Source organism: Mustelus asterias, chromosome 9 (assembly GCF_964213995.1).
Source record: "Mustelus asterias chromosome 9, sMusAst1.hap1.1, whole genome shotgun sequence".
Classification (NCBI taxonomy): Eukaryota; Metazoa; Chordata; class Chondrichthyes; order Carcharhiniformes; family Triakidae; genus Mustelus; species Mustelus asterias.
The window spans coordinates 69,057,008-69,083,975 of NC_135809.1; the positions used below are offsets into that span (position 1 = coordinate 69,057,008).

At 43.6% G+C, this 26,968-nt stretch overlaps 1 protein-coding gene across 1 annotated transcript in view; it reads left to right on the plus strand.

The window, feature by feature from the left end:
- LOC144499239 (lysosomal acid phosphatase-like) overlaps positions 1 to 26,663 on the plus strand; it is a 141,188-nt gene extending 114,525 nt beyond the window's left edge. The window contains exon 9 of the mRNA XM_078221358.1: positions 20,456 to 26,663. Within this exon, the coding sequence (XP_078077484.1) occupies positions 20,456 to 20,586 (131 nt within the window). The 3' untranslated portion in view covers positions 20,587 to 26,663. The remainder of the gene's footprint in view (positions 1 to 20,455) is intronic.
- Positions 26,664 to 26,968: the final 305 nt, after the last annotated feature.

Below are 26,968 nucleotides of genomic sequence, written 5' to 3' on the forward strand. Positions count from 1 at the left end.
GGGGCAAGTTGATCTTTGATGGTGAGAGATGAGAAATTATGTAGGTTGAAAGGAGCATTGCCAGTAAAGATGGCAATATGTGGAATTCAGGGTGAGAAGAGTAGTGTTCCATTATTTAAGGTGAGGTTGGAGAGTCCAGTGAAAAGTGATGAAGTGGTAGTAGGAGTCATAGAGAACATAAGAACTAGGAGCAGGAGTGGGCCATCTAGCCCAGCGAGCCTGCTCTGCCATTCAATAAGATCATGGCTGATCTTTGTGTGGATTCAGCTCCACTTACCCGCCAGCTCACCATAACCCTTAATTCCTTTACAGTTTAAAAATCTATCTATCCTTGCCTTAAAAGCATTCAATGAGGTAGCCTCAACTGCTTCACTGGGCAGGGAATTTCACAGATTCACAGATTTGGGTGAAGAGGTTCCTCCTCAGCTCAGTCCTAAATCTGCTCCCCCTTATTTTAAGACTATGCCCTGTAGTTCTAGTTTCACCTGCCAGTGGAAACAACTTCCCTGCTTCTATCTTATCTATTCCCTTCATAATCTTATATATTTCTATAAGATCATTCCCTCAAGAGTTTAAAAATTGGCAAGTCATGTTGCAGCTTTATAGAACCTTAGTTAGGCCGCACTTGGAATATAGTGTTCAATTCTGGTCGCCACACTACCAGAAGAATGTGGAGACTTTGGAGAGGGTACAGAAAACATTTACCAGGATGTTGCCTGGTATGTAGGGCATTAGCTATGAGGAGAGGTTGGAGAAATTTGGTTTGTTCTCACTGGAACGACGGAGGTTGAGGGGTGACCTGATAGAGGTCTACAAGATTATGAGGGGCATGGACAGAGTGGATAGTCAAAAGCTTTTTCCCAGGGTGAAAGAGTCAATTACTAGGGGGCATAGAATCACAGAAACCCTACATGCAGAAAGAGGCCATCTGGCCCATCGAGTCTGCACCGACCACAATCCCACCCAGGCCCTACCCCCATATCCCTACACATTTACCCGCTAATCCCACTAACCTATGCATCTCAGGACACTAAGGGGCAATTTTAGCATGGCCAATCAACCTAACCCGCACATCTTTGGATTAGGTTTAAGGTGTGAGGGGCAAGATTTAAAAGAGATGTAAGAGGCAAGTTTTTTACACAGAAGTTGGTGGGTGCCTGGAATTCGCTGCCAGGAGAGGTAGTGGAAGCAAATACAATAGTGAGTTTTAAGGGGCGTCTGGACAAATACATGAATAGGATGGGAATAGAGGGATATGGTCCCCAGAAGGGTACGGGGTTTTAGTTCAGTCGGGCAGCATGGTCGGTGCAGACTTGGAGGGCGAAGGGCCTGTTCCTGTGCTGTAATTGTCTTTGTTCTTTGTTCTCATTCTTCTGAATTCCAATGAGTATAACCTCATAAGCCAACCCTCTCAACTCCAGAATCAACTGAGCGAATCTCTTCTGCACCCCCTCCAGTGCCAGTACATCCTTTCGCAAGTAAGGAGACCAAAACTGTACTCAGTACTCTGTGGCCTCACCAGCACCTTATTCAGCTGCAACATAACCTCGCTGTTTTTAAACTCCATCCCTCTAGCAATGAAGGACAAAATTCCATTTGCTGCCTTAATTACCTGTTGCACTTGCAAAACAACTTTTTGTGATTCATGGACAACTCTGCACAACAGCATGCTGCAATTTTTTACCATTTAAGTAAGAGTCCATTTTGCTGTTATTCCTACCAAAATGGAAGACCTCACATTTACCAACATTGTGCTCCATCTGCCAGACCCTTGCCCACTCACTTAGACTATCTATATCCCTTTGCAGACTTTCAGCATCCTCTGCACACTTTGCTCTGCCACTCATCTTAGTGTCATCTGTGAATTTTGCCACATTACACTTGGTGTCCAACTCCAAATCACCTATATAAATCGTAAACAATTGCAGTCCCAACACTGATCCCTGAGGCACACCACTAGTCACTGATCGCCAACCAGAAAAACACCCATTTACCCCCGATCTTTGCTTTCTGTTAGTTAACCAATCCTCTATCCATGTTAATGCATGGATTGTAACACTGTGCACCTTTACCTTTTTTAAATAGTGGCGTCACATTTGCTGTTTTCCAATCTGCGGGAACCACTCCAGAGTCCAGTGAATTTTGGTAAATTACCACTGGTGCATTTGCTATTTCTCCCGCCATCTCTTTTAGTACCCTGGGATGCATTCCATCAGGGCCAGGAGACTTGTCTATCTTCAGCCCCATTAGCTTGCCGAACACTACCTCACCTGCCATAGCCTTCTTGTCATCAATTTTTGGCATGTTATTTGTGTCTTCCACTGTGAAGACCGACACAAAATACCTGTTCAATGCCTCAGCCATTTTCTCATTTCCAGTTATTACATCCCCCTTCTCATCCTCTAAAGGACCAATGTTTACTTCAGCCACTCGTTCTCATTTTATATATTTGTAGAAACCTTTGCCATCTGTTTTTGTATTCTGAGCTCGTTTACTTTCATAATCCATCTTACTTTTCTTTATAGCTTTTTTCGTGGCTTTCTGTTGACCTTTAAAGATTTTCCAATCCTCTAGTTTCCCACAAATCTTTGCCACTTTGTATGTATGTTCTTTCAATTTGATACCGTCCTTTATTTCCTTAGATATCCATGGCTGATTATCACTTTTTCTAAAGTCCTTCCTTATTACTGGTATATACTTTTGCTGAGCACTGTGAAAAATCTCTTTGAAAGTCCTCCACTGTTCCTCAATTGTCCCACCATAAAGTTTTTGCTCCCAGTTTACCTTAGCCAACTCCTCCCTCATCCCATTGTAGTCTCCTTTGTTTAAGCACAAGACACTGGTATTGCATTTTAGATTCAACCATACTGTGATCGCTTCTTCCGAGAGGATCACTAACTGTAAGATCATTAATTATTCCTGTCTCATTACACAGGACCAGATCTAGGATAGCTTGCTCCCTCATAGGTTCCAGTACATACTGTTCAAGGAAGCTATCGCGGATACATTCTATGAACCACCTCCTCCTCAAGGCTGCCTTGACCGACCTGGTTTGACCAATTGACATGTAAAGTAAAATCCCCCATAGAGCCATAGAGGTTTACAGCGTCGAAACAGACCCTTCGACCACATATGGTGTATTAGTAGGCGCCTAAGAGCAGTGCCCAGCGTTATATCTGAGCTGATGCTATGGGAGAATCATTTTGTTTTCTGCTAAGAGGCCCAACACAGATTTGTGGTTGGTCACTATGGTGAAATGCCAACCATAGATGTATTGGGGAGTTTTTCCACCGCGAATACCATACTTCTCTCTCAATTTGCACATACCTGCTTTCTGCATCTGCCAAGGTTCATGAAACTTGATGGATTGAGTTATTAAGGAGAGGCTGGATAGACTGGGACTTTTTTCTCTGGAGCGGAGGAGGCTGAGGGGTGATCTTGTAGAGGTCTATAAAATAATGAGGGGCACAGATCAGCTAGATAGTCAATATCTTTTCCCAAAGGTAGGGGAGTCTAAAACTAGAGGGCATAGGTTTAAGGTGAGAGGGGAGAGATACAAAAGTGTCCAGAGGGCCAATTTTTTCACATAGGGTGGTGAATGTCTGGAACAAGCTGCCAGAGGTAATAGTAGAGGCGGGTACAATTTTGTCTTTTAAAAGCATTTAGATAGTTACATGGGTACGATGGGTATAGAGGGAAATGCGGTCAATTGGGATTAGCTTAGGGGTCTTTAAAAAAAAAAGGGCGGCATGGACAGGTTGGGCCGAAGGGCCTGTTTCCATGCTGTAAACCTCTATGACTCTATATCCCTCGATACCCATCTTACCCATGTAACTGTCTAAATGCTTTTTAAAAGACAAAATTGTACCCGCCTCTACTATTACCTCTGGCAGCTTGTTCCAGACACTCACCACCCTCTGTGTGAAAAGAATTGCCCCTCTGGACCCTTTTGTATCTCTCCCCTTAAACCTATGCCCTCTAGTTTTAGACTCCCCTACCTTTGGGAAAAGATATTGACTAATGCCCCTCATTATTTTATAGACTTCGATAAGATCACCCCTCAGCCTCTTACGCTCCAGCGAAAAAAGTCCCAGTCTATCCAGCCTCTCATAACTCAAACCATCGAGTCCAGGTAGCATCCTCGTAAATCTTTTCTGCACTCTTTCTAGTTTAATAATATCCTTTCTATAATAGGGTGACCAGAACTGTACATGGTATTCCAAATGTGGCCTTACCAATGTCTTGTACAACTTCAACAAGACGTCCCAACTCCTGCATTCAGTGTTCTGACCAATGAAACCAAGCATACTGAATGCCTTTTTCACCTGTCCACCTGTGATTCCACTTTCAAGGAGCTATGAACCTGTACTCCTAGATCTCTTTGTTCTATAACTCTCCCCAATGCCCAACCATTAACTGAGTAAGTCCTGCCCTGGTTCAATCTACCAAAATGCATCACCTCGCATTTATCTAAATTAAACTCCATCTGCCATTCGTCAGTCCACTGGCCCAATTGATCAAGATCCCGTCGCAATCCGAGATAACCTTCTTCACTGTCCACTCTGCCACCAATCTTGGTGTCATCTGCAAACTTACTAACCATGCCTTCTATATTCTCATCCAAATCATTAATATAAATGACAAATAACAGTGGGCCCAGCACCGATCCTTGAGGCACGCCGCTGTTCACAGGCCTCCAGTTTGACAAAACAACCCACTACAACCACCCTCTGTCTTCTGTCATCATGCCAATTTTGTATCCAGTTGGTTACGTCACCCTGGATCTCGTGAGATTTTAACCTTATGCAACAGCCTACCATGCGGTACCTTGTCAAAGGCCTTGCTAAAGTCCATGTTGATAACATCAACTGCACTGTCCTCATCTACCTTCTTGATTACCTCTTCAAAAAACTCAATCAAATTTGTGAGACAAGATTTTCCACTCTCAGAGCCATGTTGACTGTCCCTAAGCAGTCCTTGCCTCTCTCAATGTCTGTCGATCCTGCCTCTCAGAATGCCTTACCCACCATAGATGTGAGGCTCACCAGCCTGTAGTTCCCAGGCTTTTCCCTGTAGCCCTTCTTAAACGAAGGCACAATATTTGCCACCCTCCAGTCTTCAAGCACCTCACCTGTGGCTGTCGATGATTCAAATATCTCTGCTCTGGGACCTGCAATTTCCTTCCTCGCCTCCCACAACGTCCTGGGCTACACTTCATCAGGTCCCGGAGATTTATCTACCTTGATGCGAGTGACGTGGGGGTGGGCAGGGCAAAGCAAAGTTGAATTAACTGAAGGGGAACTAGAGAGTAGTGCCGGTAAGACTCAGAGGAAGATCAAAGAGGATCAGGTGGACTGAAGTGCATTTGTTTCAATGCGAGAAGTGTAGCAGATGAACTTCGAGCTTGGATTAGTTCTTGGAACTATGATGTTGTTGCCATTACAGAGACTTGGTTAAGGGAAGGACAGGATTGCAGCTTAACATTCCAGGATACAGATGTTTCAGGTGGGGTAGAGGGGGATATAAAACAGGTGGGGGAGTTGCACTACTGGTTAAGGAGAATCTCACAGCTGTACCGTGGGGGGCCACCTCGAAGGGCTCATACAGCGAGGCAATATAGAATAGGAATAGGAAGGGTGTAATCACAATGTTGGTTTACTGTAGGCCTCCCAAGAGCCAGCGGGAGATAGAGGAACAGATATGTAGGCAGATCTTGACAAGGTGTAAAAGTAACAGGGTTGTTGTGGTGGGTGATTTTAACTTCCCCTATATTGACTGGGACTCACTTCGTGCTAGGGGTGTGGATGGTGCAGAGTTTGTAAGGAGCATCCAGGGGGGCTTCTTGAAACAGTATGTAGATAGTCCAACTAGGGAAGGGGCCGTACTGGACCTGGTATTGGGAAATGAGCCCGGCTAGGTGATCGGCGTTTCAGTAGGGGAGCAGTTCAGGAACAGCGACCACAATTCAGTAAGCTTTAAGGTACTGATGGATAAAGATGAGTGTCGTCCTCGGGTGAAGGTGCTAAATTGGGGAAGGCTAATTATAACAATATTAGGCAGGATCTGAGTACCCCCTCCAGTGTTTGTGAGTGGCACAGTGGCATAGTGGTTAGCATTGCTGCCTCACAGCTCCGGGACCTGGGTTCGATTCCGGCTTGGGTCACTGTTTGTGTGGAGTTTGCATGTTCTCCCCGTGTCTGCGTGGGTTTCCTCCGGGTGCTCTGGTTTCTTCCCACAGTCCAAAGATGTGTGGGTTAGATGCATTGGCCATGTTAAATTGTGGATGATGAGTCTGGGAAAGGATGTGTAGATAGTTTGAGTCATGTTGAGATCAAACAGGAGGAGGTATTGGGGTTCTTGAGAAACATCAAGGAAGACAAGTCCCCAGGGCCTGATGAGATATACCCCAGAATACTGAGAGAGGCAAGGGAGGAAATTGCTGGGGCCTTGAAAGAAATCTTTGTATCCTTACTGGCTACAGGGAGGTCCCAGAGGATTGGAGAATAGCCAATGTTGTTCCTTTGTTTAAGAACGGTAGCAAGAATAATCCAGGTAATTACAGGCCGGTGAGCCTTACATCAGTGGTAGGGAAATTATTGGAGAGGATTCTTTGAGACAGGATTTATTCCCACTTGGAAATAAATGGACGTATTAGTGAGAGGCAACATGGTTTTGTGAAGGGGAGGTCATGTCTCACGAACTTGATTGAGTTTTTCGAGGAAGTGATGAAGATGATTGATGAGGGTAGGGCAGTGGATGTTGTCTACATGGACTACAGTAACGCCTTTGACAAGGTCCCTCATGGCAGACTGGTGCAGAAAGTGAAGTCGCATGGGATCAGAGGTGAGCTGGCAAGGTGGATACAAAACTGGCTCAAAGAAGACCGAGGGTAGCAGTGGAAGGGTGCGTTTCTGAATGGAGGGCTGTGACAAGTGGTGTTCCTCGGGGATCAGTGCTGGGACCTTTGCTGTTTGTAATATATATAAATGATTTGGAGGAAAATTTAACTGGCTTGATTAGTAAATTTGCGGACGACACAAAGGTTGGTGGATTTGCGGATAGCGATGAGAACCATCAGAGGATACAGCAGGATATAGATCAGTTGGAGACTTGGGCGGAGAGATGGCAGATAGAGTTTAATCCGGACAAATGTGAGGTAATGCATTTTGGAAGGTCTAATATAGATAGAAAATATACAGTAAATGGCAGAACCCTTAATAGTATTGATAGGCAAAGGGATCTGGGTGTACAGGTACACAGGCCACTGAAAGTGGCAATGCAGGTGGAGAAGGTAGTCAAGAAGGCATACGGCATGCTTGCCTTCATTGGCCGGGGTATTGAGTTTAAAAATTGGCAAGTCATGTTGCAGCTTTATAGAACCTTAGTTAAGCTACACTTGGGATATAGTGTTCAATTCTAGTCGCCATACTACCAGAAGGATGTGGAGGCTTTGGAGAGGGTACAGAAAAGATTTACCAGGATGTTGCCTGGTATGGAGGGCATTAGCTATGAGGAGAGGTTGGAGAAACCTGGTTTGTTCTCACTGGAGCGACGGGGGTTGAGGGGTGACCTGATAGAAATCTACAAGATTATGAGAGGCATGGACAGAGTGAATAATCAGAAGCTTTTTCCCAGGGTGGAAGAGTCAATTACTCGGGAGCATAGGTTTAAGGTGCGAGGGGCAAGGTTTAAAGGAGATGTACGAGGCAGATCTTTTACACAGAGGGTGGGTGCCTGGAACTCGTTGCCGGGGGAGGTAGTGGAAGCAGATACGTTAGTGACTTTTAAGGGGCGTCTTGACAAGTACATGAATAGGATGGGAATAGAGGAATATGGTCCCCGGAAGTGTAGAGGGTTTTAGTTAAGTTGGGCAGCATGGTCGGTGCAGGCTTGGAGGGCCAAAGGGCCTGTTTGTGTTGTAATTTTCTTTGTTTTCTTTGTAAATATGTGGGGTTATGGGGATAGGGCCTAGGTGGTATTGTTGTCGGTGTAGACTTGATGGGTCGAATGGCATCCTTCTGCACTATAGGGTTTCTATGATTCTATGAACTGACGAATGTAGATTGGGAGCAGATGTCCAAGGGCAAATCAACACCTAGCACTTGGCTTTCAAGTGTAAGTTGATAGGGATTCAGGACCGGCACATTCCTGTAAGGATGAAGGATAGGTATGGCAAGTTTTAGGAACCTTGGATAACGAGATATTGTGAGCCAATCAAAAAGAAAAAGGAAACATTTGTCAAGGCTAGGAATCTGGAAACACACAAAGCAAGTGTGGAATACAAGAAAAGTAGAAAGAAACTTAAGCAAGGAGTCAGGAGGGCTAAAAGGGGTCACGAATAGTAATTGGCCAGCAGGATTGAGGGAAATCCTAAGGCTTTTTATAAATATATAAAGAGCAAGAGGGTAGCCAAGGAGGGGGTTGGCCCACTCGAGAATAGGGGAGGGAATCTATGCGTGGAGCCAGAGCAAATGGGCGCGGTATTAAATGTGTACTTTGTGTCCGTATTCACCAAAGAGAAGGACTTGGTGGATGATGAGTCTGGGAAAGGGTGTGTAGATAGGTTGAGTCATGTTGAGATCAAAAAGGAGGAGGTATTGGGTTTCTTATATACCCCAGAATACTGAGGGAGGCAAGATGGAAATTGCTGGGGCCTTGAGAGAAATCTTTGTATCCTCACTGGTTACAGGGGAGGTCACAGTAAGAAGTCTCACAACACCAGGTTAAAGTCCAACAGGTTTATTTGGTAGCAAATACCATAAGGGGAGGTCCCAGAGGATTGGAGAATAGCCAGTGTTGTTCCTTTGTTTAAGAAGGGTGGCAAGGATAATCCAGGTAATTACAGGCCGGTGAGCCTTATGTCAGTGGTAGGGAAATTATTGGAGAGGATTTACTCCCACTTGGAAATAAGTGGACGTATTAGTGAAAGGCAACATGGTTTTGTGAAGGAGCGGTCGTGCCTCACTAACTTGATCGAGTTTATTGAGGAAGTGACGAAGATGATTGATGAGGGTAGGGCAGTGGATATTGTCTAGGCCTTTGACAAGATCCCTCATGGCAGACTGGTACGGAATGTGAAGTCACACGGGATCAGAGGTGAGCTGGCAAGATGGATACAGAACTGGCTGTGGCATGGAAGATAGAGGATAGCAGTGGAAGGGTACATTTCTGAATGGAGGGCTGTGACAAGTGACGTTCCTCAGTAATCAGTACTGGGACCTTTGCTGTTTGTAATAATAAATAATTTGGAGGAAAATGTACTGGATTGATCAGTTAGTTTGCAGGTGACACAAAGGTTGATGGAATTGCAGATAGTAATGAGGACCGTCAGAGGATGCAGCGGGATATAGATTGGTTGGAGACTTGGGCGGTGAAATTGCAGATGGAGTTTAATCCGGACAAATGTGAGGTAATGCATTTTGATAGTCTAACATAGAACATAGAACATTACAGCGCAGTACAGGCCCTTCGGCCCTCAATGTTGCGCTGACCTGTGAAACCAATCTAACCTATACTATTCCAATATCATCCATATATTCATCCAATGACCCTTTAAATGCCCTTAATGTTGACGAGTCCACTACTGCTGCAGGCAGGGCATTCCACGCCCTTACTACTCTCTGAGTAAAGAACCTACCTCTGACATCTGTCCTATATCTATCACCCCTCAATTTAAAGCTATGTCCCCTCATGCTAGCCATCACCATCTGAGGAAAAAGGCTCTCACTGTCCACCCTATCTAATCCTCTGATCATCTTGTATGCCTCTATTAAGTCACCTCTTAACCTTCTTCTCTCTAACGAAAACAGCCTCAAGTCACTCAGCCTTTCCTCATAAGACCTTCCCACCATACCAGGCAACATCCTGGTAAATCTCCTCTGCACCCTTTCCAATGCTTCCACATCCTTCCTATAATGTGGCGACCAGAACTGTACGCAATACTCCAAGTGCGGCCGCACCAGAGTTTTGTACAGCTGCAACATGACATCATGGCTCCGAAACTCAATCCCTCTACCAATAAAAGCTAACACACTGTAAGCCTTCTTAACAACCCTATCAACCTGGGTGCCAACTTTCAGGGATCTATGCACATGGACACCAGGATCTCTCTGCTCATCCACACTACCAAGTATCTTACCATTAGCCCTGTACTCTGTATTCTTGTTACTGCTTCCAAAGTGAATCACCTCTCACTTTTCCGCATTAAACTCCATTTGCCACCTCTCAGCCCAGCTCTGCAACTTATCTATGTTACTCTGTAACCTGCAACATCCTTCCGCACTGTCCACAACTCCACCGACTTTAGTGTCATCCGCAAATTTACTAACCCATCCTTCTACGCCCTCATCCAAGTCATTTATAAAAATGACAAACAGCAATGGCCCCAAAACAGATCCTTGCGGTACACTTCTAGTAACTGAACTCCAGGATGAACATTTCCCATCAACCACCACCCTCTGTCTTCTTACAGCTAGCCAATTTCTGATCCAAACCGCAAAATCACCCCATGCCTCCGTATTTTCTGCAATAGCTTACCGTGGGGAACCTTATCAAACGCTTTACTGAAATCCATATACACCACATCAACTGCTTTACCCTCATCCACCTCTTTGGTCACCTTCTCAAAGAACTCAATAAGGTTTGTGAGGCACAACCTACCTTTCACAAAACCGTATTGACTATCCCTAATCAAATTGTTCCTTTCTAAATGATTATAAATCCTATCTCTTATAATCCTTTCCAAAACTTTGCCCACAACAGAAGTAAGGCTCACTGGTCTATAATTACCAGGGTTGTCTCTTCTCCCCTTCTTGAACAAGGGGCAACATTTGCTATCCTCCAGTCTTCTGGCACTGTTCCTGTAGACAATGATGACATTAAGATCAAAGCCAAAGGCTCTGTAATCTCCTCCCTAGCTTCCCAGAGAATCCTAGGATAAATCCCATCCGGCCCAAGGGACTTATCTATTTTCACACTTTCCAGAATTGCTAACACCTCCTCCTTTTGAACCTCAATCACGTCAAGTCTAATAGCCTATATCTCAGTATTCTCTTCGACAACATTGTCTTTTTCCTGTGTGAATACTGACGAAAAATCTCTTCGGACTCCACGCACAACTTCCCACTACTGTCCTTGACTGGCCCTAATCTTACCCTAATCATTCTTTTATTCCTGACATACCTATAGAAAGCTTTAGGGTTTTCCTTGATCCTACCTGCTAAAGACTTCTCATGTCCCCTCCTGGCTCTTCTTAGCTGGGAAATATACAGATGGGAAATATACAGCAAATGGCAGAACCCTTAAGAGTATTGATAGCATAGGGATCTTGGTGTACAGGTACACAGGTCACAAAATGGCAACACAGGTGGAGAAGGTAGTCAAGAAGGCATATGCATGCTTCCCTTCATTGGCCGGGGCATTGAGTTTAAAAATTGGCAAGTCATGTTGCAGCTTTATGGAAACTGCACTTGGAATATAGTGTTCAATTCTGATTGGCACACTACCTAAAGGATGTGGAGGCTTTGGAGAGGATACAGGATGTTGCCTGGTATGGAGGGCATTAGTTATGAGGAGAGGTTGGAGAAACTTGATTTGTTCTCACTGGAATGACGGATGTTGAGGGGCGACTTGATAGAAGTCTACAAGATTCTGAGAGGCATGGATAGAGTGGATAGTCAGAAGTTTTTTCCCAGGGTGGAAGAGTCAGTTATTAGGGGGCACAGGTTTAAGATGTGACGGGCAAGATTTAAAGGAAAATGTACGAGGCAAATCTTTTATACAGAGGGTGGTGGGTGCCTGGAACTCGCTGCCGGGGGAGGTAGTGGAAGCAGATATTATCGTGACTTTTAAGGGACGTCTTGACAAATACATGAATAGGATGGGAATAGAGGAATATGGTTCCTGGAAAGGGGATTTTAGTTCCGACAGGCAACATGGTCGGTGCAGGCTTAGAGGGCCGAAGGGCCTGTACCTGTGCTGTAATTTTCTTTGTTCGTTGTCTAAAGAAGTTGCAGTTCAATTATCAGAAACCATGTTTGATCAGTTAGTTGGGAAAGAACAAAAACAGGTGGAGGATGAAGTAGATATTTTTAGTTCAGGAAAGTTGGCAGAGTTACGACAGAAAGAGATAGAGATAAAACAATTGTATCGGAAAGCATACACGGAAGAAGAATCTGTGTGTGTACTGGAGCATTATTACCTTTAAAATGATGTCTTAATGAGGAAATGGAGACCCTTTCATATTCAAGCGGATGAGAAATGGGCAGAAACGTATCAAAGATGTCCGTGTTAGGTTTATTGGCCATGTTAAATTGTCCCTTAGTGTCAGGGGGATTAGCAAGGGAAATACATGGGGTTACGGAGATAGGGCCTGGGTGGGATTGTGGTTGGTGCAAACTCGTTCTGCACTGTAGAGATTCTATGAAGTGGTATTGTCAGTTGGTTATAGAAAGGAAGTGTTGCGGGTAGCACAGTAGGTGGTGATTTGGTAGTCAGGAAAACTCGAGCTAAAATACAAAACATTTTTATTGGTCTGGACTGCACAAAAATGTGGTTGAATTTTGCTGGTCGTGTCACACATGTCAAGTAATAAGGAAACCTCAAGCAGTGATAAAACCAGCATCCTTCATACCCTTTCAGCATTTGAGGAACCTTTTACATGTCTTAATTGATTGCGTAAGGACCCCTCCCTAAAATGAAAAGTGAGAATCAATATCATTTGACCATAATGGATGTACCTACTCGATTTCCAGAGGCCATTCCATTACACAATATTACAGCTAAAAGGATTGTAAAAGAGTTACTTAATTTTTTTTTACTAGATATGGTCCACCCACAAATATAACCAGATCAAGGATCAAAGTTGTTCAATGAAATTATGGATAGCTTAGGAGTAAAACAATTTAAATCGACTGTGTACCATCCAGAATCACAGAGTGCGTTAGAGCTGTGACATCCAACTTTAAAGACAATTTTGAGGGCTTATTGTCAAGATTATCCGGAGGATTGGGATAAAGGAATTCCATTTGTACTTCTTGCAATTCGGGATGCATCTAATGAATCAACTAAATTCAGTCCATTTGAATTGATTTTTGGACATGAGGTAAATTAAACTGATTAAGGAGAAATTGGTGAATCAGCATTCTGAGACCACGGGTACAATTTTCCCACCTGCCACACTGCTCAAATAGCATAGCGGGGCGGGAAATTTAAGTGGGAGGTCAAAAATGGGAATTGTGACCAGCGTCTGGCCAGTTGTAATCTTCCCAGGCCATTTTTTCTGATGTAATTAGCTCACACTGGGGAATACCTGCTCCCAATACAGTCTACTCTCCATCAGAGAGACCAAACAAACTGGGTGACCACTTTGCAGAACACCTTCGGTCGGTCCACAAGCAGGACCCAGATTTCCTGTCGCTTGCCACCCTGCTCTCCTGTCCACATGTCTGTCCTTGGCCTTTTGCAATGTTCAAGTGAAGCCCAACGAAAACTGGAGGAACATGGGCATTTTATAGCCTTCCGGACTGAATACTGAATTCAACAACTTCAGTGCATGAACTCTCCCTCCACCTTCACCTTATTTCCAATTATTTTACTTGATTTCTTCTTTTCACCTCATTCATCCATTTTTATCACTTTTTATTCTTATTTGTATTTTCCCACTTCTGAAATCTTGCTCTCCACCATGTCTCCAAATCGTCTCCCCCCCCCCTCATCCCCGACCCCGCAACCTCAGGTCGTTTCCTAACAATCTGTAACTTTGTTCTACCATTCACACATTCCAATCACCTAAAGGACACTCTTAGCACCTTTTTCCACCTTTATCGTCACCATTTACATTCCCTTTGTCCAATTGCAGCCCGTCCCACCGCCGCCTCCATAGTACAAATCTTGTCCGATTTTCTTTCTCTTCAGCTCTGACGAAGGGTCATCCAGACTTGAATCGTTGGCTCGATTCTCTCTCCACAGATGCTGTCAGACCTGCTGAGATTTTCCAGCATTTTCTGTTTTTGTTTCAGATTCTAGCATCCTCGGTATTTTGCCTTTATCCAGCTGATTCTGAATTTGACATTCCTCAAATTAAATTGGTTGCAATGGGTTCTGGCACCAAGGAAGACAATCTGCTGTGTGTCTTTGTCAAAGAGTGTGCAGAAAGTGATGGTGCAGATCCAGAACAAACAAAGGAGCTGAACTGCCTGACAGAGGAGCTAAGGCCAATTAACAAGAGATAAAGGGACCTTTCTGAATGGCTCTAACTACACACGTGTAAAGTTTTATACTCCTGATCCTGCCTTGCTCTCTGAGAACACCATCAGAACTAATTTATCACCATAACAATGAAATTGAGCTCGAACGTGGACTCAAAGCAGGGTGAAGGACTGAAGGAGAATGGAGAGGAACGAAGAAGCAGCATGTCATTAATTTGATGAAGGGAGAAGAAATGTTCGATGGTGGAAGACAAGGACTGAAATAGACTAGACTAATGTGATGTTTGCATGTTTTGATTTTATAAAATGTATCTATATCTGTTATAGAGTACTAGAAGTTTGAAACTAAAAGGTTTTGAAAAATGAAGCCATCTTTGAATATTGATGGTTCATTTTTTCTTAATGGGGGAGGTGTGACAATTCTGCGCCTTTAAGAAATTTATTTGAATCATGTTTCTCTGCAGCTTTTTCAATCGGGCCCTAGCATTTTATTGGTGCCATGATGTCTGAACCGGTATCCTTTATTGCTGCTGAGGCAGCTTAATTGATGATATGTTGATTTTAATCTGGACTAATGCAGTGTTCTGGGGTTTTATGGTTCTTTGGGGATTGCTGAGTGATGCTTGATTTTAGGATGATTGACAGGTTAAACGATATGTCTGGGAACAGTTTTTTCCCACAGAAAAGTCCAGTTTTTGGTTTCATTTTCTCAGTTGCTGCCATAAGCTGGTGGAAGAAGGCTGTGTCTCTCTCTCTCTCCAGAGGCTTCATAAAACACATTGAAGTTTCTGGCCTGGGTCTAAACAATAGCATGGGATTAAAAGAAGAAGCTTATAATGTTACAAAGAACATTAAGGATTGGGAGTGTTTTAGAAACCAGCAAAGGGCCATCAAAAAATTGATAAGTAGGAAAGTAAAATACTATATAGGAGTAAACTAGGAGAAATATAAAAACAAATTGTAAGAATATTTATAAATGTGAAGTTACACAGTTTGGTGTGGAAAACAGAAAGGAAAAGTATTTTTTAAATGATGATATATTGGGAAGTGTGGATGCACAAAGGAATCTATATCCTTATACACCAGTCAATGAAAGAGGCAGGTTCAGCAACCAATAAGGAAGGCAAATGGTATGTTGGCCTTCATTGCAAAAAGATTTAAGTTCAATGAGTGGGTGTCTCACTGCAGTTATACAGGGCCTTGGTGAGACCAATCCTCGAGTGATGTGTGCAGTTTTGGTCTCCCTACCTAAGAAAGGATATGCTTGCCATGGAGGGAGTGCAGTAGAGGTTCACTAGGCTGATACCAGGGTTTGTTGGACTGTCCTGTAAGGAAGGAATGGTTTGACTGGGCCTGTATTCACTAGAGTTCTAAAAAGATGAGAGCAGGTCTGATTGAAAGTATAAAAATTCTATTAGGGCTGGGTAGACTAGATGCAGGGAGGATGTTTTCTGTGGTTGGGGAATCTACAACCAGGGGACATGGTCTTGGTATTGGGTCTTTTAAAATTGCAATGCGGAAAAATTTCTTCACTCAATGGATAGTGAACCTATGGAATTCTCTACTACAGAATGCTATGGAGACCAACTCACTCACTGTATTCAAGAAAGAGATAGATCATTTTTTATTTTAATGGCTTCAAGGGGTATGTGGAGAAAGTGAAATACGGCATTGAGATTGATGATCAGCCATGATCATGTTGAATGGTGGAGCAGGTTCAAAGAGCCGAATGTCCTACTTCTGCTCCTGCAGAGTAGCTAAAATAAACATAGGTCCATTTGAATTAGAAATTATCATGAGGCATGAGGTAATACAGAGATATTGAACAAATATTTTGTGCCTGTCTGTTGTAGGGAAATATCCCTTTACCAGTGCAGAATAGAAGTCGAGTCGCAAATCAAGGTTCAAAGCGTGTCTTTATTGTACAATTACTGGGATCCCAGGGAGACCCCCGTAGCCAGCTCAGAAACAGTGGCTTGGCCACGTTGATCTCAATCCTTTCACATCAGCTCTGGATCTTTATAGGGATCCAAATTCGAGCGGGAACATTTGATTATGCATTTTTACAATATGTATAAAGTGGTCTGTCAGTTTAAAAAGTCCCTAGGAAGTTTCATCGATTAGCATTTGTATGGTGTGTGTTCGTGTTAATGGGATTACTTGGTCCTGCCCCGGTGTCTAAATGCGTTTCCCATTATCTTCTCTATGTGTCCTCTTATCTGAATTGATCTTATTGTTTCGTGTCTGTGTTTCCTGCTTGTGAGATTGAGTGTTAATGTCATCCTGTCCTGTTGGATGTCTGGAGTATTTCATTCTAATCTTTTATTCTTATATCTTAGTTTATCAGATTTTTATGTCTGCCTTGGCCGAATTGGTAATATTTCAGTGATAGCTTGGTTTTGATAACCCACTCTATGTCTCGTTTCATAGGGATCTTGATCGTCCTTGGCCAGTTTAAAATGCAGCTGCGCGCTGTTGCTAGGCAGATTAGGGATCTTCCGTAGTCTTTGAAATTCGCGAGTCTCTCAGCTGTGCAGGGGGGGACCCGATCGAATATCCATCCGGGGGTGCCCCTCTGCATTGTTGGCCCGTTATGAGTGGTGCCAATTAGTCCAATAAGTAAATATGTTTGATGATACAAAATATGGTTTTCTGGAAAATTTCCTCCTTCACTGTCTTCACAGTAAAAGACAAGTTTCATCCCAGAAATAGAGACTATTTAGAGGAAAATAGAAGGAATTAAGGAAATTCATATCAGCAGAGAAAAAGTAATGGAGAAACTTATGGGACTAAAATCCGACAAATCCCAGGGACCTGATGAAGTACATCCTCGGGTATTAAAAAAGATAGCTAGAGAGTTAGTGACTGTACTAGCGATGGTTTTCCAAAAGTCCTTGTATTCAGGAATGGTCCTATCAGAATGGATGGTGGAAAATGTAACACTGCTTTTCACGAAAGGAGAGAGAGAAGAAACGGGGAACTACAGGCCAGTTAATCTGACATCAGTCATTGGCAAAATAATAGAACTTGATCAGCAAGGATGTATTATTAATCGTGTACTTAGAAAAGCAGATTATGACATTAGTGACAGACAGCATGGTTTTGTAAGAGGGAGGTCGTGCCTTGCAAACTTGGTGGAATTTTTTGAGGAAGTGACAGAAACGGTTGACGAAGGAAGGGCCGTGGATGTCGTCTATATGGATTTCAGTAAGGCATTTGACAAAGTCCCTCATGGCAGGTTGGTTAAGAAGGTTAAGGCTCATGGGATACAAGGAGAGGTGGCTAGATGGGTAGAAAACTGGCTTGGTCACAAGAGACAGAGGGTAACAGTCGAAGGGTCTTTTTCCGGCTGGAGGTCTGTGACCAGTGGTGTTCCGCAGGGCTCTGTACTGGGACCTCTGCTATTTGTGATATATATAAATGATTTGGAAGAAGGTGTAACTGGTGTTATCAGCAAGTTTGTGGATGACACGAAGATGGCTGGACTTGCGGATAGCGATGAACATTGTCGGACAATACAGCAGGATATAGATAGGCTGGAAAATTGGGCGGAGAAATGGCATAGAAACATAGAAAACTACAGCACAAAACAGGGCCTTCGGCCCCACAAGTTGTGCCGAACATATCCCTACCTTTTAGCCCTACATATAACCCTCCATCCTATTAAGTCCCATGTACTCATCCAGGAGTCTCTTAAAAGACCCTATTGAGTTTGCCTCCACCACCACTGATGGCAGCTGATTCCACTCACCCATCACCCTCTGTGTGAAAAACGTCCCCCTAACATCTCCCCTGTACCTACCCCCCAGCACCTTAAACCTGTGTCCTCTCGTAGCAGCCATTTCCACCCTGGGAAAAAGCCTCTGAGAGTCCACCCGATCTATGCCTCTCAACATCTTATATACCTCTATTAGGTCTCCTCTCATCCTACGTCTCTCCAAGGAGAAAAGACCGAGCTCCCTCAGCCTATCCTCATAAGGCATGCCACTCAATCCAGGCAACATCCTTGTAAATCTCCTCTGCACCCTTTCAATCTTTTCCACATCCTTCCTGTAATGAGGCGACCAGAACTGAGCACAGTACTCCAAGTGGGGTCTGACGAGGGTCTTATATAGGTGCATCATTATCCCCGGACTCCTAAACTCAGTCCCTCGATTGATAAAGGCCAGCACACATACGCCTTCTTAACCACCTCCTCCACCTGCGGGGTCGATTTTAGAGTCCTATGGACCCGGACCCCAAGGTCCTTCTGATCCTCTACCGTACTAAGAGTCTTTCCCTTTATATTGTACTCCTTCATCCCATTTGACCTGCCAAAATGGACCACGACGCATTTATCTGGGTTGAAGTCCATCTGCCACTTCTCCGCCCAGTCTTGCATCCTATCTATGTCCCTCTGTAACTTCTGACATCCCTCCAGACTATCCACTAACCCCACCAACCTTTGTGTCGTCAGCAAACTTACCAACCCATCCCTCCACTTCCTCATCCAGGTCATTTATGAAAATGACAAACAGCAAGGGTCCCAGAACAGATCCCTGGGGCACACCACTGGTGACCAACCTCCAATTAGAAAAAGACCCATCTATACACACTCTCTGCCTCCTTTGGGCAAGACAGTTCTGGATCCACAGGGCAGCAGCCTCTAGATAATGAGGGAACCAACAAGAGTCATAGAGGTTTCCAGCATGGAAACAGGTTCTTCGGCCCAACTTGTCCATGCCGCCCCTTTTTTTAAAACCCCTAAGCTAGTCCCAATTGCCTGCATTTGGCCCATATCCCTCTATACCCATCGTACCCATGTAACTATCTAAATGCTTTTTAAAAGACAAAATTGTACCCGCCTCTACTACTACCTCTGGCAGCTTGTTCCAGACACTCACCACCCTCTGGGTGAAAAAATTGCCCCTCTGGACACTTTTGTATCTCTTCCCTCTCACCTTAAACCTATGCCCTCTAGTTTTAGACTCCCCTACCTTTGGGAAAAGATATTGACTATCTAGCTGATCTGTGCCCCTCATTATTTTATAGACCTCTACAAGATCACCCCTCAGCCTCCTACGCTCCAGAGAAAAAAGTCCCAGTCTATCCAGCCTCTCCTTACAACTCAATTCATCAAGTCCCGGTAGCATCCTAGTAAATCTTTTCTGCACTATTTCTAGTTTAATAATACCCGGAGGAAACCCACGCAGACACAGAGAACGTGCAAACTCCACACACACAGTGATCCAAGCCAGGAATTGAACCTGGGTCCCTGGCGCTGAGAGGCAGCAGTGCTAACCACTGTATCACTGTGCCACCTCTGTGCTGGAGAAGCCTGGAGACAGTATATGTGACCTCATCCTCACCAACCTGTCTGTCACAGATCCCTTTGTCCATGACAGTATCAGTAGGAGTGACAATGGCTACAGTCATTGTGGAGACAAATATAGCTCCAAATATGGAGACAGCATCATAGCTGTCCATCTTCAGCCAATTTGATTCACTCCATATGATATCAAGAAATGGCTGAAGGCGCTGCAAAGGCTATGGGCCCTGACAATATTCCAACAATAGTACTGAAGAGTTGTGCTGCAAAACTTGCTGTTACCCTAGCCAAGCTGTATCAGCTACAACATTAGCATTTACCTGACAATGTGAAAAATTGCCCAGCTGTATCTTGTACACAAAAAGCAGGATAAATCCAATCCGGCCAATTACCGCCCCATCAGTCTACTCTCAATCATCAGTAAAGTGATGGAAAGGGTCATTGACCATGCTATCAAGCAAGGAAGGGAAGTCACTTGCCACAGAATACAGTGAGAGGAATTTCCTTTTCTCACTTAGCATTTCTTACTGAGTAATCATCTTCTAAGAACTTACAATCGTTCACATCTCTTGACTAAGTGTCACCCTGAGGTGACAGAATCGGTAACATCGGAAAGAAAGAGTTTTTGCATTCAGCCTCTCTCAATCGCAGGACATCCTATGGCCCTCAACAGTCAATTCATTACTTTTTGAAGTGTGGTCACCATTGTGATATAGGAAATGGAGCTGCCAATTTGCACACAGCAAGATCCCAACAGCAGCCATATAATCTATTTTAGTGATTTTGATGAAGGTTAAATGTTGGTCAAAATACTCCTCTGCCGGGTTTCCAATAGCGGCAGAGAGGTCAGGAACCGGAATAGTGAGGGGGTCACTGTGTGTTTTCAAACACCCCATTTTTTAATTGGATTGCATAAGCCTGTGTCCTGTCTGTTTTACAGAGGCGATCCTGATTGCGGCTTTTTGTGTCTGCCTGGTCCTTATCATCTTGTTACTGATCGCTTTGTGCTGCTGTTGGAGCCGGAAGACAGAGCATCACAGAGTTCTTGCAAATATCGACGAGCTAGCCTGACAGTCAATGACATTACTCTCTCACTCCAGCCAGCGTGAAGACTGAATGGATCCCAACCACTGCCTGCTCCATGAAGCTATGGAACAACATATCCCTGGAGAAGCCTGAAGACTTGAAATTGTTAATAGAGGGCAGCTTGCTTTCAAACAAGAACGTATTGTATTCTTAGCTAATGAATCTTTTTTTTGCTGCATTGTGATAGGGGGTGGGTTACATTCCCTGTTTTTGGCCACGGGACCCAATCGAACTCTCAACCCAAATCAGCCACCCACCTTTCTTTCCATGTCACTATACTCCATTGGGATGGAGAAACTCATGCAAACACTGGCTGTTGCATGGTGTTGCTTGTGAACCCTGTACCTTTCACTTTCACTTTGTATCTTCGCCTGTCTTTGTCCTTGCCTCACAGACCCTCATCTGTGCCTTTAACACCACCAGTTTTGACCATTCCAATGCACTTTCGTATGGTCTTGTGGTCTACCAATAACTTGAATTTCGAATTCTCATCCCTGTTAAATTAACTCCTAGTCTCTTCCCCCTCCCTATATCTATCTCCTCTAGCCGTACAACCACCCCCTAACTCCCTCACCCGAACTCCCATATCTAACTGTCCCTTTGTGTATTCCCCTGCCTTATCCTTATCATCAGCTTTTCCTTCAAACACCAAGACTCCGTGTTCTGGAGATTTCTCTCTAACCTACCACTTAGATTAATTCCTTCCAATTGCTCCTTCTTTAGTCCATGCCTCCCACATGCCTCTAAAGTGCCTTGGGGCTTTCTTTGTGAATGTGGAATGTGTTGTATAATTGAAGATTGTCCAACCCGAACTGGAGGAGTTTTAGCAATGGGTTCTGAGCATCACTGTGAACCTGTGTCATGTTTTGCAGAGGTACTGCTCCTTCTCGCCTCTGAAAGGGATGAAGTGAAAGGGATATTCTGTACGTGACATGATAGTTCCAGCATGAATATACCAAACAGATTGAAAGCTGCATGCAGCTTTATTGAGCCCATTTTGCAAAAGCCATGATTTTAATTTGAGTTAAAGGAGGATTATGACAATATTGGCGCAATGTCTTTGGATACAGCCGTGATTGGCTGACAGACCAGCTCTTTGCTTATGATGCTGTGAACTGTTTCAAAAACCGCATGGCGATGTTGCTTCGTATTGTTTTGCCTTATGCATTAACCACTTCAGTGTGTTACCCGTTAGTGAGGAGTCAGTGCTCAAGAAAAGCCTGACCATTGACCAGTCACTGACCACAAAATCAGTTCCCCTTTCATTCCTCTTGCCTCTACCTCAGACTGCATAGAAAACTTTCAACTCAAGACCTATCTGGTCCAGCCATTAGCTCTTATTGTGCACAACGTTTTGGGGAACTGACCCTTTAGGGGTGCTCTGTGGTGTAGAATGAGTGTTTTGTAATGATAACATTGGATTTAGCACTGAGGCATTATGTCCTGTGTACAGATGTACTGTATCTATGGACAGGGCCTGGGTGAGTTGAGAACTCAGTTTTTTCTTGTTAGTCAGTGGGTTATTCTGTATTGTACAGTGTATAATTGCTAAAAGTGACTGTGAGCCCTGAGAGTATGCCAAATCACAACAAAGCTTCACCTGTCTGAGAGGTGATGCACACTTTAATTAGTGTTCCTAAGTGTTACATAGAAACATAGAAAATAGAAGTTGGAGTAGGCCATTCAGCCATTTGAGCCTGCTCCGCCATTCATTATGATCATGGCTGATTATCAAATTCAACACCCTGAGCCCCCCCATTTCCCTTGATCCCTTTAGTCCCAAGAGCTATATCTAATTTCTTCTTGAAATCACAACGTTTGGCCTCAAACTACTTTCTGTGGCAGTGAATTCCACACATTCACCACATTCTGGGTGAAGAAATTTCTCCTCCCCTCAGTCCTAAAAGGTTTACTCCTTATCCTCAAAGTATGACCCCTAGTTATGGATCCCATCTGGAACATTCTTTCAGAATTTACTCTGTCTAATCCAGTTAGAATTTTATAAGTTTCTGTGAGATACCCTCTCACTCTTCTAAACTCCAATGAGTACAATCCTAACTGACTTAGTCTCTCTTCATTTGACAGACCTGCCATCCCAGGAATCAACCTGGTAAACCTTTGCTTCACTCCCTCTTTAGAAAGGACATCCTTCCTCAGATAAGGACACAATACTCCAGGTGTGGCCTCACCAACGCCCTGTACAATTGCAGTAAAACATCATTATACCTATACTCAATTCCTCTTGCTATGAAGGCCAACGATTTGCCTTCTTTACTGCCTGTTGCACCTGCACCCCTACTTTCAGTGACTGATACATGAGGACACCAAGGTCTTGCTGAGTATCCACCTCTCTCAATTTACACACATTCAAATAATCTGCCTTCCTATTTTTGCAACTAAAGTGGATAACCTCACATTTATCCACATTATACCATGCTTATGCTCACTCACTCAGCCTGTTCAAATCACGCTGAAGCATCTTTGCATTCTCCTCACAGCTCACCCTCCCACCCAACTTTGTATCATCTGCAAATTTGGAGATAATTAATTTAGTTCCGTCTTCCAAATCATTAATATATAATGTGAACAGTTGAGGTCCTAGCACAGATCCTATTGGTACCCAACTAGTCACTGCCTGCCAATTGGAAAAAGACCCATTTATGCTATCTCTACTACTTATCTGCAAACCAACTTTCTATCCATCTCAAGGCATTACCTGCAATCCCATGCGCTGTAACCTTACATAGTAGTCTGATATGTGAGATCTTCTGAAAGTCTAAATAAACCACATCCACTTGTTTTCCTTGGTCAAATCTACTAGTGTTGTCAGTTATGACATTGTGGTAAAAACCCCAATCCACAGTAACATTCCGCTACACTGATTTTGATTTTTTTAATACAAGGTAGTCAATTGATCAGAAAGATTAATCATATCATGAAAATGATAGAAAGATCCAATGGGGTAGAGACTGAGAAATTGTTCCCTGTGCTGGTGAATCAAGAACAAGGGGGCAGAATCTTAAAATTAAAGCATGTTTTCTCACAGAGGATAGTGGAAACCTGGAACATTCTCTTACCCTTGATGCTTGGGCCAATTGGAATTTTCAGTTTTGCAAGAGCCAAATCTTCTTTACGTGAGTATATCATAGAATATGGAGCAAGGATAGGTAAATCCAGTTCAGGTAAAGATTAGCCATGAGGGGCTGAATGATTAAGGAATTTAATCTCAGTTAATCTTGGATAACACTGCTGCCTCAGCACCAGGGACCCAGGTTCGATTCCCGGCTTAGGTCACTGTCTGTGCGGAGTCTGCACGTTCTCCCCATGTCTGCATGGGTTTCCTCTGGATGCCCCGGTTTCCTCCCACAGTCCGAAAGATGTGCTGGTTAGGTGCATTGGCTATGCTAAATTCTCCTTCAATATACCCAAACAGGCACCGGAGTGTAGCAACTAGGGGATTTTCACAGTAACTTGCAGTGTTCATGTAAGTTAATGTTTGTGTCACTAATAAATACACTTAAAACTTAAACTTAATCCCCATCATTAAAATCCTTGAATATGTGGTCACTTTCCAAATCTTTCCTATATTTCCATATTCCAACCTTTCAGTTTATAGAGTCATAGAGGTATAAAGCACAGAAAAAGGCCCTTCTTGTCCATGCCAGTCAAAGACAAACCACCTAACTATTCTAATCCCATTTTCCAGCTCTTGGTTCATAGCCTGTATGCCTTGGCATCACAAGTGTACATCTAAATGCTCCTTAATTGTTATGAGAGTCTCTTCAGGCAGTGAGTTCCAGATTCCAACCAACCTCTGGGTGAAAAAGGTTTTCCTCACAACCCCTCTAAACCTCCTTTCCCTTACCTTAAATCTATACTCCTGGTCATTAATGCTCTGCTCCAGCCCTAATCAAAGTCATAAAGATCACCCTGTGTGACAGACCAAGGTAAACTCCCCTTCTTTGGCCTCCTCCATTAAAGCCCGTCCTCCACTATCCTGCGGGGACTTCAGACACATTATTCAATTTGGAACTATCGAAGAGTCTTCCCATTCCTGAGGATTTATCCCGAATCTCTCCCCCCCCACTCCTGTTTCTCATCTACATGTTGCCTCTCAACAACATCATCCAAACACACATCCAGTTCCACATTTACACACACCTGCCTCGCCACCACTTCAACCCATTATCTTTTATTTGTCAGACTGTTTGACATCCAATATTGATGTGGTGTGATTAAATATTGGGAAAAATCAAAGCCATCATCATCATGGGTGTGTGGCACAAACTCTGTTCACATTCCATCCAACCATTCCTCTGACCATGACTCAAGCTGAATTGGACCATTCACAACTTCAACATCCTATTTGACCTTGAGTTGAGCTCTTTAACCCCCTAACTCCTCCACTGGCAAGACTGCTTACTTCCACCTCCATAATCTGCCAAATAACACCCCTGCTTCAGCACATCATTCTATTTGTGATTTTTATCAATGACTTAGAGGAGGAGGCTGAGGGGTGGATCAGTAAATTTGCTGATGACACCAAGATTGGTGGAGTAGTGGATGAGGTGGAGGGCTGTTGTAGGCTGCAAAGAGACATTGATAGGATGCAGAGCTGGGCCGAAAAATGACAGATGGAGTTTAACCCTGATAAGTGTGAGGTGATTCATTTTGGTAGGACCAATTTGAATGCGGATTACAGGGTCAATGGCAGGGTTCTGAGGAATGTGGAGGAACAGAGAGATCTTGGGGTCCATATCCACAGATCTCTGAAGGTTGCCACTCAAGTGGATAGAACCGTGAAGAAGGCCTATAGTGTGTTAGCATTTATTAACAGGGGGTTTGAGTTTAAGAGCCGTGGGGTTATGCTGCAACTGTACAGGACCTTGGTGAGACCACATTTGGAATATTGTGTGCAGTTCTGGTCACCTCACTATAAGAAGGATGTGGAAGCATTGGATAGAGTGCAAAGGAGATTTACCAGGATGCTGCCTGGTTTGGAGGGTAGGTCTTATGAGGAAAGGTTGAGGGAGCTAGGGCTTTTCTCTTTAGAGTGGAGGAGGATGAGAGGCGACTTAATAGAGGTTTATAAGATGATGAGGGGGATAGATAGAGTGGACGTTCAGAGACTATTTCCTTGGGTGGATGTAGTTGTTACTAGGGGGCATAACTATAAGGTTCATGGAGCGAGATATAGGAGGGATGTCCGAGGTAGGTTCTTTACTCAGAGAATGGTTGGGGTGTGGAATGGACTGCTTGCTGTGATAGTGGAGTCGGACACTTTAGGAACTTTCAAGTGGTTATTGGATAGGCACATGGAGCAGACCAGAATGATAGGAAGTGGGATAGCTTGATCTTGGTTTTGGACAAAGCTCGGCACAACATCGAGGGCCGAAGGGCCTGTACTGTGCTGTACTGTTCTATGTCTATCGTCATCCATACCGCCAGTCTGCTCTTCCATCTTTGACTTGAGCTCATCTATATACTAACATTCATTGAGCTCACACACGATCGTTGACCTATCCATTATTAAAATTCTTATCCCAGTCTTAAATTTCTCAGTCCTTTGACCCCTTTCTCCACCTTTATGATGCTTCTTTAGACCTATCTCTTGGACCAAACATTTGGACACTTTCCTTCAGGCTCCTGTGTTCCCTCCTATTCTTTACTTCGCTGCAGAACAGGCATTTTATAAAAAACATCAAAAAAGTATTCCCTGCACAAACCAACTCTAAATTAATTTGCTGCCTTCATCAATTTTTAATTGTAGAACCATTAATTTTGATTGCACTTCCTGAGAGCTATCTGAATACTCTTTTGAGCTTGGCTGGTCTAGTTTATTGAGGAAGAGAACTGAATTCCACTAGAGGGACAAATGTAAAGATAATGCTGGACAACCTTACCTAATTGGAAACAAGTATCCTATATGATATTGAGAGAGGGCGATATATCATGCTTGTTATTTTTGTATTCAAGGGCTTCAAGCAAATAATTTTGTAATTTTGCATTATGCTGCTGGTTAATGGGTCCTTTCAATAAAAACTGATTTATACATCCCACATGCTGCTGGTGATTATTCTTCTGAATGTCTCGGGGAGGTTTTCCTAGTGAAACACCAGATTACTACAGGAGGTGGCCATGGAAATAATGGATGCATTGGCTGTCATCTTCTAAAATTCTATGGATTCTGAAACAGTCCTGGCAGATTGGAGGGTTACAAGTGTAACCCTATTATTTAAAAAAGGAAGGAGAGTGAAAACGGGATTACAAACCAGTTAGCCTAACATCTGCAATAGGGAAGAAGCCAGAGTCAATTATAAAAATACCAACAGGATTGAAAATATCAATGGGATTAAACAAAGTTAAC